The sequence below is a fragment of the Prinia subflava genome, chromosome 1 (assembly GCF_021018805.1).
Source record: "Prinia subflava isolate CZ2003 ecotype Zambia chromosome 1, Cam_Psub_1.2, whole genome shotgun sequence".
NCBI classification, from domain to species: domain Eukaryota; kingdom Metazoa; phylum Chordata; class Aves; order Passeriformes; family Cisticolidae; genus Prinia; species Prinia subflava.
Window position 1 is genome coordinate 61,422,709 of NC_086247.1, and position 13,003 is coordinate 61,435,711.

The 13,003-nt window shown below is 36.9% G+C and overlaps 1 protein-coding gene across 2 annotated transcripts in view; it reads left to right on the top strand.

The window, feature by feature from the left end:
• Window positions 1-13,003, top strand: part of INVS (inversin) — an 81,934-nt gene that overhangs the window by 52,450 nt on the left and 16,481 nt on the right. For both annotated transcript variants that reach the window (XM_063397982.1, XM_063397973.1), the window contains exons 8-12: window positions 1,510-1,681; window positions 5,770-5,925; window positions 7,384-7,613; window positions 8,620-8,726; window positions 11,920-12,132. In XM_063397982.1, coding sequence (XP_063254052.1) covers window positions 1,510-1,681; window positions 5,770-5,925; window positions 7,384-7,613; window positions 8,620-8,726; window positions 11,920-12,132 — 878 coding nt within the window. The remainder of the gene's footprint in view (window positions 1-1,509; window positions 1,682-5,769; window positions 5,926-7,383; window positions 7,614-8,619; window positions 8,727-11,919; window positions 12,133-13,003) is intronic.

The window sequence follows — 13,003 nt, forward strand, 5'->3', positions numbered from 1 at the left end:
GTTTGTGTCTGAGGTGTAGTGGTGGTCAGTGTGAGTACACAGAGCTATAAACTCATGCTGGGTTTGTGTGGAAAGCTTTATGCTTCTATCTCTCCTTGCTTCTGGCTGGACCTTTTCACAATAAATTAGTTCAGACCTAAATTCACAAAGCTGTAAGGATCTTAGATCAGTAGCATAGGATAAGTGAGAAATTTCCTTTTTATTTAGAGGGATGAAATAGTAAGTAATAGTGAAAAAACAAATCCGAATTGATCAATGGTCCTTAGCAATTCAAACACCTTCATGATTAAAAGAATTTAGTTCAATATAGCCAGGAAATTCCTGTCCTGCTCAGAGCAGTGATAGAGCTATTGTGGGGTCACACAGAGGAACAGCTAAGGTAGTGTTAATAATGAAATATGAATATAAAGTAAAATAATAAAACCTGGAGTTTTTTCATGTTTTTATTGGCTAGCCTACCAGTGACTCATATCAGATGTTTCCCAGCTGTTACATACATAGCCTTTTAAGGCATTAGATTGAAAAGGGAAAATCTTCCTTTTATTCTTTTTCTAATAGTTGTGACTTTCTCTCCCTTCCTTTTCTGGGTGACTTATTAAGAATCTAGCAGCAGGTTAAATAAGTGGACTTATTTGCTGACTACTTTGCACAAACACAGCATTTAAAGAAATAATTCTTTTTTGCCTTGATTTGAGATTTTAGTTTAACAGTTACAGTGGAAAGACTGGACTCAGGTGTAAAGATTCCCTTAATATTTTCTGATTTATAGTATTTCAGTAATTGGTAACCTGATGATGTTACTGAACATTAGGAAATATGTCTATGTTGACCCTTTTTTTTTAACAGTCAAAATATTAGAGATAGGCAAAGTAAAATCTTTGTATGTGCAGTTGTATTTTTATAATTGGAGAGAAAAAATATATATTGGAAAAGTATTTTGAAAGAACATTGTTTTCGGGGTAGGAATTTCTTCACAGAAAGGCTGAAGGAATGTTGGAATGGGCTGCCTGGAGGGGTGGTGGAGTCACAGCCCCCGGAGGTGTTTAGGTAGGGACGGGACGTGGCACTCGGTGCCGTGGTCTGGTTGACACGGCGGTGTGGGGTCGGAGGTTGGACTCGATGATCTCAGAGGTATTTTCCAACCTAAAGGATTCTGTAATTTTTTCATCACAGTATTACTGTGTATATTGTTTTGATAAACCCGTGATATTTTTCCCATTGCTTTCTTCACAAGTCTTCTGCTTCCTTGTGATGAACACATTGTATTTGACACTGAAAAGAAAAAAGTGTTAAATGACAGTGTTAAACTCATAGTTAAGGATGCACTATGATCAGTGGCAAGGGAAAAGGCATAGCAGAAGATACAGTGCTCCTGTTGAGCTATTACTCTTTATAAACATAAAAGGAAAAATAAAGCTTTGATTTGCTTCATAAACAGCTACATGAGACAATAGTTTCTTGTTGTTGCAGATTCCTTTTAATGTTAATTTCAACAGTATGTCTTTTCAGGAAACAGTTGAAGTATTTTTGAAACATCCTTCTGTAAAAGATGACTCAGATCTTGAGGGAAGAACGTCCTTCATGTGGGCAGCTGGCAAAGGCAGTGATGATGTCATCAGGACTATGCTGACTTTAAAACTGGATATTGACATCAATATGACGGACAAATACGCTGGCACAGGTAAGATGCCTTAAAGTAAAGAGCCACTGCATATTTCCAATCTGTGTGATTTCCACCAAGTGGAAACATTGTTAGAATCTATATTAATGTTTTTCTGAATGTGTGCCTCAATCCTGAAAACATTTCTTCATTCATTTAATTATATGTGTGAGTCAATTCGTTGCCTTATTGTGGGAAAGAAACAAACCTTTTCTGCACAGATTGGAACAGTTCATTTGAAATGTAGCAAGAAGAAAGGTACTGCAATGCTATTTAGTTAGTTCTGTAATCCTGTGAAAGGAAGAGCTGTTCTGTAATTTGAAGAATGAAATGAAACATAGTTGCATAAAAAGCTCTTCCTGAAAATGCCTGTTCAAAAATGTATTTGATAGTACACAAATACTTTGAAACAATTTGGAGCACACTAACTACGGAAGTAGCTAAATTGTCATCATGAAAATGATTCCATAGTTATTTGTAAAGATATTGAAATAAAGATTAGAGCTATTGGACTTCTACTGTCCAAACAAGAGATCGAACTTGATATCCCCCAAATTTATCATCCTGTTACCTGCCTGAAACAAAAGATAAGTAGGCAACACAGTGTTTCAGGATTCAAACATGCAAGTAATGAAGTACACAATTTCCTGTAGTAACTATGGATTTACCTCCTTTAAGAAAAAAAATATTTTTTGGTAGAAATGTACCTATGTAGTGCTTTCAACAAAACCAGAATAACAGTTCTGACAGGTGAGAGAGACAGGTGTTGAAGTGTTTATATATTCAACAGTGTTGGAGATTTAGGAAAAGTAGTTGAGTTGTATAGTATGCTGATGGCATCTGAATGAAAAAACAGGAGCATGTGGGTATATTTGGTATAAATTTGGAGGGGTTTGATAGCAGGGCTTCAGGGTAAGCTGTGTGTGGGAAGATCAGGAGCTACCCAATGCCAGATACAGTCACAGAGTTAGAAGCCCAAAATATATGCGTCAGGGTTGTGTGGTTCAAGATTTAAAACTTAGTATGCATCAATTTTATTTCCATATTATAAATTGAATTTTTAAAGTTTCCTTTGATGATATGCTGGATCTTAACAAAAAGCAATTTACAGTTAACATAAAATCCTGTTTGAATATCTAAATTGTTTTGCTTACAATGTAACACACATGAAATTAATCAGTCTTTCCAAGTCGCGATAGTTTGAAATTTTTGAGCGTAAGAAATAGTGCAACAAATAAAATCTCAGTCTTCATGTTTGATGACATTACCAACTAAATATTCTACAACTTTAGTTTTATTTCATCTTTTATCGATCTCACCTACACTTGCTACTTCATGACGGTTCCCTTTCAAATACCTCTCAGTATTTGTTTCAGACCTTAAGGTGCAGCAATGTTGTTGTTACTGTGCAAACCTCCTTACAAAGGGTATTTTTCTTTGCAGGCAGTAATCGGTAATCACATACTGTGTTTCTGAAATTACTCAGGTGTGGATTTCATGCTCGAATAATTCAGGTGGTTAGGTTTATTATCTTGCAGTCTTAAACCTTTTGTAGCCATGATATGTAATCACCTTTTAATCTCGGTTTCATTGTAGAGCTTTTAATCCAAGGAAATGAATGGATTTTCCATTTGCCTGAGAGTGCCGTTGTGTAGAACGCAGGAGTAGTCTGGGAGTGGGGAGCTGTGCGCCCAGCAGCCCGAGCTGCACCATTGTGCCACCGAGTGCATAGCATGGGCTTCATTTCAGCGAGCCTGAAACTTAAAAGGAAGCCCACCAGTAAATCACTCTCTGATTTTTTTTTCCCCAAAGGACTTTAATTATTCCCAAGTTTTCGGGAGGGAAAAGCAGTGTTGCGTTGGGACGGGGAACTATGCATTAACAGCAAATGGCGCACATGCCTCCGTGCCTGGGATGCAGTTGCTGAGCAGAGTTCAAGGCTGTGTTTTTCTGACTTTTGTGTGCAGGCTCAGTTCGGCTCGGTTGTAATGTTGCGTTAACGCAGCCTTGTGCATTTACTCAAAAAGAGCAAGCTTTCCATTGAGCTCTGCTAGAACATCGAGACTCTCGGCATTGTGTAGGAAAATGACACCAAGGGAAAGGAATTTCCCTCCTCTCAGAGATCAGCGCTGCAGGAGCAGTACAGGGGCAGCTTTATAGCTCTGCCGTCACTGCGCACAATGGAGAGGGCTCTGTCTGTCGGCTGAACAAAGGGCCCATTGTCACCAGCTGGCTGAAGAATCTCTTCAGTCACCGTGACTCCATCACAGAAAATTTGGCTTACAAGAAAATATTGAGCACAAAGTGCGAAACAAGATGCCTGCGTCAGAATGAGTGATAGGGGGGAAGAGCTGGCCAAGCTGACACAGCAGCTCTTTTTCTATTGTATTGTTACACACACCCCATGTGTCATCTGATGGAGTGGTTTACTGCCCGGGGTTTCATAAGGGGTTCAGGACAAAAACCAGAACCTAGAGTTTATTGTGAGGTCAGAGCACGAAAACCAGGCCCATCCGAATGCAGGACGCGGCAGGGCTCTCGTTCTTGTCCAGTTCCTGCTGATAGCCACCCACTCGCAGGAGCTGTGCACAGGCACGCCCTGCTCCCGAGCGGCGCTCTTGGGCTGCTGCGCTCAGTCCTGTATCAGCGCCCTCTCGAAGGCATGACTTCGGTGTTCACTGCTCAGAGTGCCTCTGGCTCTGCCCCCAGTGCTTAGTCCGTGTCACAATGTCACGACCTCTTATTTTGTGACTGTTTTAAGGCAGCGCACAGCGGCTGGATTCGGGTCAATGACAGCATGAACAACCTGGGCATTTTATCGGGGCCTGTGTAACAGGTTGTGCTGGGTTACTGTCTCATAAGCTGGTACTGGTTGTAAACAGTAGCTGGCAAATAGAAAACTCCTGGTTTTATGCTCTGGCTGTGGTTCGAGAAGCTGCTCCTTCAAATGCTGGTCTTTGCGGTGTGCATTTCTGTATGATGCCTCTGCTGGATCCTGACCCTGTCTGTTTTAACATTAAACAAATATGGATATGTAGGTAGTGTTCGCAGCCCCACATTTTGTTTGCATGAACAGATTCAGTTCTCACTAAGCTTGAATATTTCTGAAATTTCATGGGGAAATGTGAGTTCACTTTATTAAATACACACTTATAAACCTCATTGTTTTGTGGTTTTATTTTGTATTATTTTGATTTTATTGTCTGTAATATATTCTACATTTCAGGCAGCATGAGAATGTAGATTGTCTGATTTGACTGCTGACTATAGGAAATAACCCAAAGCATTTTTGAAGTCAAACTGTAAATGAAACCACCAGTACATGAGTTCTCAATTGTTTTGGAATCTCATTGCTGTGTGCAGTTCTTTTTTTCTGCAAAAAGAGCTGTGAACTGGTCATCCTCAACTCAGGCTGGCAGTGCCTGCAGGATGCTGTGTTAGGCAATAGCAACTCCAGTTACAGGACACCACATCTTGACCTGAGTTCTGCAGTAGCAGCATCTGGCCTTTCTGTCATCTTTTTCTTTTTCTTGAAGAAAACAGGGAGCCAGAGATATCATGTGATGGTCTTGCTACATAATTTCGTATAAAATTTTCTCCAAGTAATTCTGAAACAAAAAAGGGGGGCAGGGAGGAGTAGGAACAGCTAGGTAGTTTTCTGAAGTTAGTTTTGATTGAGACAACTCTGCTTATTTGAAGGGAAAAAGTAATTTTCAGGAAAGTGTTGAAGAAATAATGAGAGTTTTCTTTCACTGGTGAGCAATCTCAGAAATGCAACAGAACAGAGGTAGAAGTAAATCATGCTATGTTAATCAGAAGCTGCTATTCTCCCACAAATCCTCACTATAAGCCAATCTTGGTGGTGTTAAATGTAAAATTTCTATTTGTGCAAGTTACAAACACGTTTCAGGGCTAACAGGTTTTCTGCTTGTATGGTAAGAAAGCGTTGCTACATCATCACGTGTTATGATTCTTCAATTCTTTGAGATTGAAAAGTACTTTATCCTCCCAAATAGTTGTAATTAATTTTTGTTTTGACTGTTCTAATTGTGGACCTCTAAAGCTCATTGCACTGTGTTTTCTCTTTCCCTGCTGCCTCATTCTTCCAGCATTGCACGCTGCTGCCCTTTCTGGCCACGTCAGCACAGTGAAGCTGCTGCTGGAGCACAAAGCTCAGGTAGATGCTCTGGATGTGATGAAGCACACCCCGCTCTTCCGAGCCTGTGAGATGGGGCACAAGGAAGTGATTCAAACGCTCATTAAAGGTCAGCTCTCAGGACTTTGCAAACCTCTTCAGAGTTCTGGTGCTGCTTCCTGTGGGAATGGGAAATAAACAGCAGCTGAGCAAGAGGTGGGATAGGAAATTGCTTCCCTAAAGCGAGTTTTGTTTGTGAGTTCCCTTTGTGAAATAGCCTTGTGAATCTAAAAGATTATCAGTGTTGAGCAAAATGGCTATAAGTGTTAAATATAAAACTTTCAAAATTGGGATTGTTTTCTTTTCACAGCTCATTTCTTCTTAAGCCTTTGCAGGTACATTCTAGTCTCTCAAACCAACTCTTCACTAGCACTCTTCCTTTCTTTCTTTTGTTTTCTTTGGGTTTGTTTCCCCCAGTAAATAAGACCAAATTAATCTTTCTTCACTTTTGTGAAAAATCATTTCTAGGGTTCTTTGAAGACATTTTAAGTGAGTCTTTATTTTTTTAATGTAGATAGATATCAAAAGCCCTACCTCATTAGTATTTTCTTCTGGTTGGTTTTTAAAAGCAGTATTTTGTTTGTACAAAATACGATTTAACAAAGTACACAGTTTTAGATAATTGTAAAATATCTGCTGAAGGGTGAAATGTACAGTGAAAGAACAGTGACATCTTAGATGCAAAATTCTGTCATTTTAGCTTCCCAGAAACATCTTCCTACTTTAGACATTATCCCACTTAGGGATAGATGAAGTATCCAGGCTAAATTTTGCAAGTTTTCCATCAACCAGCCTTTCTTATCGAAAAGTGTTTTTCCTTCTGTGATCTGCTGGGCATATTTTAGCCTCTTGTTAAGCTCTTCCTCCCACTCCCTGTACCATTTGGCTCTTGTAGATGTAAGAAGCTTGACTATCAGAATCTGAGTTATGTTTAATTAAATATTTTATGATATAGAGAGTCATTGTTGCTGGTTATTTCAAATTCTTGTATTTGTGGAGTTTTACTTTTGTACAGAATTTTTACATCTTGCAAGAACATATAGAGAAATTAATTATCTACATAAAAGAGTCTTAACATACTTGAATTAAAAAAATAAGCTTATTTTAAAAATTATTATTACATTGTGAATATTCTTGTCTGCTTTAGAGATTTAAAAAGACATTTACTATGAAATCTAATTTTTAGAAGGTATTTTGTTTTTAAGAAAGAAAAGTTCTACTGAAAATTCACAGACCTGAAACAAATAAAATAGGTGTTTCATAGGCATTTGATAAGATCTGGATATTCTAAAGCATATTAGAGGATAGTCAGAGATCGTAAAAAAGTTAGATACCTGCCCCTCTTTGAAACTATTTCATTCCCAATTAATTTTGATTTAAATTTTAGGATTTGAGTAACAAAATTGAAGTTGCTTTCTGAAATACTTTGAATTGTCAATTTATGAAATAAATTCTAGTTGAACATAAATTCACTCTTTCCTTGGCATTCAACAGTATTTTCTTTTTGTGCTCAAAAATGTTTTTACAGGAGGAGCAAGAGTAGATTTGGTTGACCAAGATGGCCATTCACCCCTTCATTGGGCAGCCCTGGGAGGAAACGCTGACGTGTGCCAAATCCTGATAGAAAATAAAATCAACCCTAATGTGCAGGACTATGCAGGTAGAACACCTCTGCAATGTGCTGCTTATGGAGGTTACATTAACTGCATGGTGGTGTTGCTGGAGAACAATGCAGATCCAAATATTCAGGATAAAGAGGTATGTTGTTCTTCACTGAGATATATAATTAACTTTAGAATAACCATAAATCAAAACATTTTCCTTTTCTTCAAGGTCCTTCTCTTTTCCAGGACATAGAAACATCTGTGCTGCTGTTTGTCACAAAAGGAAATGCATCCTGATATCATTTTCCCTAAGCCTTCACTTTTAAAATCTCGAAAGAACTAGTATTTTAATATGTAGCGTGAATTGAAGAATTGTATTTTTCTTTTGGTTTTTCCTTATCAAAGTGTGATTGTATGAGAGTCCTATTAAAGATCTGATTTCTTCTATCATTCCTTATTAACAGCTGACATGGGAATGTGATTTTAGTCTGTTCTCCAGCATAGAGAGAGGGAGAGAGCAAGTAAGAAAGTAAGGTACTGCAAGTGAGATTGTGCAATAACTGCTTCAGTTACTTGTCCACATTAAGTACCCACATATATATCACTCCTCCAGGTGAAAAAAAAACAAAACACTGATTGGTTTATATGTTCTTTTGTGCCATTATTCAGGCAGTAATTGAAATTAGGAGCCAGAATAATTGTGCAACCTGTAACAGATTTCTTTGTTATGTGACGTAATTTCTCAGAAGCCAGTAGAACCTCATCAGTCAAAAGGGCTTCACCCAATTTACTGAAATTTTCTGTAGCTGTTTGTTGTAGGACATAGATAATTCCAGGTAATGCAAATGTGGTTTTCATTATGAGTTCTACAGAGCATGCTGTACATCTTTTGCAAAGAAGGCAACTCTAAGGCCAGTCTCCTAATGCTGCTTCTCAGCTGTTTTAGGTGAAAAAGCACTAGTGTTGAAATCTTGTTTAAAAAAAAAATCATTTTTAAGTGCTGTCTTCTCCTTGTTTTAACAAAGAAGTTTGTTTAGAAGAACTGTTTGTTCTTCATGTCCAGAAAAGCATTGAATTACACCATGATTTATGACTTTTATTGTGGCGTGGTGGAGTTTGGGGATAATGTTTATTCTTGTTTCTGTTCTATTGTTTTCCAGGGCAGAACTGCCCTGCACTGGCTCTGTAACAATGGCTACCTTGATGCTATAAAGTTACTGCTGGGCTTTGATGCTTTCCCCAATCACATGGAGAACAGCGAGGAGAGGTATTGCTTGTCTGAAGGTGTTATTTTGTAATTGTGCCAAAGCACTACCTTCCATTTAAATGTTCTTGATGCTGCAAGAGAATGCTCATCTTGTGTCTCCAAGGAGTGCTGTAACCTTGGGCTTCAGCCTAAGCAGCTTTTCTAAAGTGGAAGTTCCCTGCCTTAACTAAGACATTGCAACTTCAACTTCAGAAGTTGATACTTCTGAACCATGAATACTTCTGGAAGTATTTACTTACTCTAGCCTTGTTGGAAATATTAAAGATCTTTCTCGTTTATATGGAGTTGATGGCAGATACATATGAACAGAGGATGAAAAGGCAGTGCTGCTGCTGTTGGAATAGATTGGAATTTTTCTTTTGTATTTGATACAAATACAGCAAGAAGAAAGAAAATGGGAGAAATGTAATGCTGTGCATTAAAATGGTGATTACAAAGTACCTGGTGGTTACCTCTATTCTAAAGGCTGTATTAAAAAAAGTCTCCTATAATCATAAAGAGAGACAGCGTATTTGCATCTCTTTTCTTTGTCTTTCATTGACATATAAATAATAGTTTTTTAAAAGTGATTTGGGTTGTGGAGTTCAAATTAGTCATCTGACCATGAAGATAATTACTATTAGCAGAAATTTCTAATGCTTTTTTTTAGAGTAGATGACCTCCTCATAATTATAAGATTATGAACAGCATACAATATAAATTTGAATCTTTCAGCATTTTAAATAACTTAAGGCATTTGCAACCTCATATTTCAGTTCTAAATTTGAGACTTCTGTACTTAACTGGCTTTAATTGCTTTCTTCCCCCATCATTTTTTCTTTCATTCTCTAAACCATTCAGATCTCTCTTCCTTTTCTGTTCTTATTTTTACTTGAGAAAACACAAATGAAAATATAACTAGTTTCTAATTAAGTAGTATCAAAGCTCTCGTTAGTAATTTTTGATAGAAAATTGAATAAGCAGTTTTAGTTAAATTACTTTTAATAAGTAAGATTAAAAGCCACAGTTTTCCAGACTGGAGACTGCTGTTACCCTTACTTGGTAGAAATGTACTAATGATGCTCAAATGTCAAGAAAAGACCTTAGCTGTGGTTTATCACAGTCATTCAGATAGTATATATTTTTGTTTCCCTTCTGGAATTAATGTATATATAATGTATAAATCTAGATTACTCAAAATACAACTAGCAGTATTCCAAATGTCTGCTGATAAGCAGTAGTGCATGTGCAGAACAAAAGAGATCCCCAGTATTTCAAGATGGATCAATCCTTAAATATAATTCTCCTAAAATATATATAAAAATTGCACAATTGCATCTTAATAAAAGTTTACAAACCTTGTTTTATTGTGAAGAGATTGGAAGTTTGGAAAGTGGAAAATCAATTAGAGTCTTGTAAGAGAGAGGAAAAATAACCTCATGGATATGGTTCACTTGTAATTGGATGAAACTGGTTTTTAATCAGTAGCAATTTCACTATATAGTGACTTTTATTTTTTTTCAAATATTCCTATAGGAAAAAAGCTTCCCTTCTTTACTTTCTTAGAGTGTAGTATGGGATACCACTTAAAAATTCAAACGTAGTGGTTATAACTAAAAGATTAGAGAAAAGATAGAGCTGAGATTGCATCCAGAATTTTAAAGTGTCTGCTTGCTTGCCAAATATGTGATCAAGTGCTAATATGGGGGGTATTTGGTTTGTTTTTCTTTGCAAATTTATTTTGTAATCAACCTAATGTCCTGGGTGCACCAAGCTGCTGCTTGACCACCTTCATGTTAAATTGCCTGTAACAGCTGATGGCTGATGTCTTCATGTGTTTCCCTGTGAGGCCAGCTTGATTTAAAAGCTATTTGCTCTAGAGAGAACCAAGGGAAAAGAAAATTTACATCAAGCTTTGAACTGGCACAACAGACGAGTGTATGTAAGTGTCCAGTCATAAAAACCTCTCTTCAGATTTGATTTAAGTGATTTTTTTTTACTTTCAAAGGTAGCTCGGATGGAGTTAGAGAACCCACATTTAAAATCTTCATGACTGGGATCTGCAATAGAATACATTGTCTTGGTAGATACATGGTATAGCATTAAGTTCACTTAGCATCTTTTGTTTCTTTGAAGTATTCAAAATTAGGAATGCTTTAAAAATGTGTTTTTCTGAAATAACATTCCTTCTGAAGTTCCCATTTCTGGGTTATCAAAAATCTGTATCTCTTTAAATGCTATCACCAGCACACCTTGACATCCAAATTTTCATGTTATGTCATTGTCTTCATTCCTGCAGACACTTCAGTTCAGATACTGTTTATCCTTCCATCAAACCATTGCTGTGTGGCAGGTTCAATTGTGCTTTCTGTCTTTCTTTGCTTACCAGCACTGTGTCCCAGCAAGTTACCATCAACAAGAGCCCTAATTTTCACAATCACATGCATTGACACTTGTTATTGGATAGTCTTGTGTTAGATGGTCTTGATTATGGTTTGTGACTGATAATTTTCAGTCACTCAATGTCTTTCCCTAAAGTTTCAGTGTTGGTGAGAGAGATATGTAAATTTTGCTCCCATGTCGACAGTGGGAAATCTGGGAATTATTTTAAAAAAGGCTTAGGCATCTTGGGCACCATTAAAAACCAAGGCAATTTAATATTTTGAATATCTGTGTCCATTTGAAAACATTTAACTTTTCCTAGTACCTTAAAAAAGATATTATCCTTTGATACAGATCTAATCTTGCTGCTCTGGCAGTCATAATGTCCTCAGTCAATGTTACAGAAGCTAAGCCAGATTTGACAGCAGATTTCTAGTACTTAAATGCATATGGAAATAACACAAAAATATTTTAACTTACTTTTTATTTTTATTTCTATATGAAAACTTCAATTACACGTTTTAAAGACTGCTTTACTAAAGCAGTTAATGCTGTGGATGGGGCTTTGGGATATTTTGTCCAAACAATTCCAGTCCCCATCTTCCCCTTCCATCTTAGGAGGCTAAAATAAGCTTTAAACACAACCACAGTGTGTAGAATGAATAAGGTAGCAAAATAATGCCTAAAAAGATGAGAAAAACAGCCTACTGAAACAGTGTTTAATCAGTCTTCATACTGGAAGTTGCTCTATTACAAAATGAGGGTCAAGAAATACACATTATAGCTAGAATTCTAGATCAATAGTAATCGTTGTGGTTTTGGTTTTTTTTAGATATACTCCACTTGATTATGCCTTGCTTGGTGAACACCATGAAGTGATTCAGTTCATGTTAGAACACGGGGCTCTGTCTATTGCTGCCATTCAGGATATTGCTGCCTTCAAAATCCAGGCTGTCTACAAAGGATACAAAGTTAGAAAGGCTTTCCAAGAGAGGAAGAATCTTTTAATGAAGCATGAACAGCTGAGAAAAGATGCTGCTGCCAAGTAAGTCTGAGACTTGAAATCTACTCCTGCACATAGACATTTGTTGTAAGTTTGTGTTTATCAGTGGATGATTTTACCTGTTGCTCATCAGCTTTTGTTCCTCTTGGTAAAACTCATGAAACTGAAGGAAGCATATAACTTCCATATAACTACAGACAGATGGAAGTTATTTTCCAGTTATAATCCCAGTTTAAATAGCAAACTTTATATAATATACCATAGCAAGACAAAATACCAAAAGCTGAGGAAACAGTATGTTAGCATCCATGAATCTTTGACCGATATTCTGTATGATGATAAAAAGCCTTGGAAAACGTTTATCACTTTAGGGCAGTGGAAATAATTATTTGCCTATCAAGTCTTGATATCAGTTTTGAACAGAAATTAATCAGTAGCTGAGGAAAAAAAATTAAAACAAACCAGGGAAGCCTGGTTTAGTAAGACTTAACCTAATATTTCTCTAGCAACCTGAACTCCTTTGCAGCTTCACTTTAGGCCTTATCATTCTCTGCACTTACATTTTCTGGTCTTGAATTAGAGAATTCCTGTGAATAGGTTATATTGGATTACAGGTAACTAACATGCAATTCAAATTGTCCGTAAGATGTGTAGGTTCTGGCTGAATTTCAACCCAATTTAAATGTGGTAATGGTAGCACAGTGGTGAAATTCTAAAATCAGAAGGTGCTTAAATTGTTATAAAAATATGTTGCTTGCTTGGAGTTTATCCTTAAGATTCTCAGTATGAAATTAGCACCTGGTTTCTCTTGAAGAAATCTGATTCTGAAATGAAAAAATGTAACAGTCTGAAAATAATTCTGCACAATTTGGGAATATTATTTTCATAAAGAGAGATCACATGAAAAAAACCA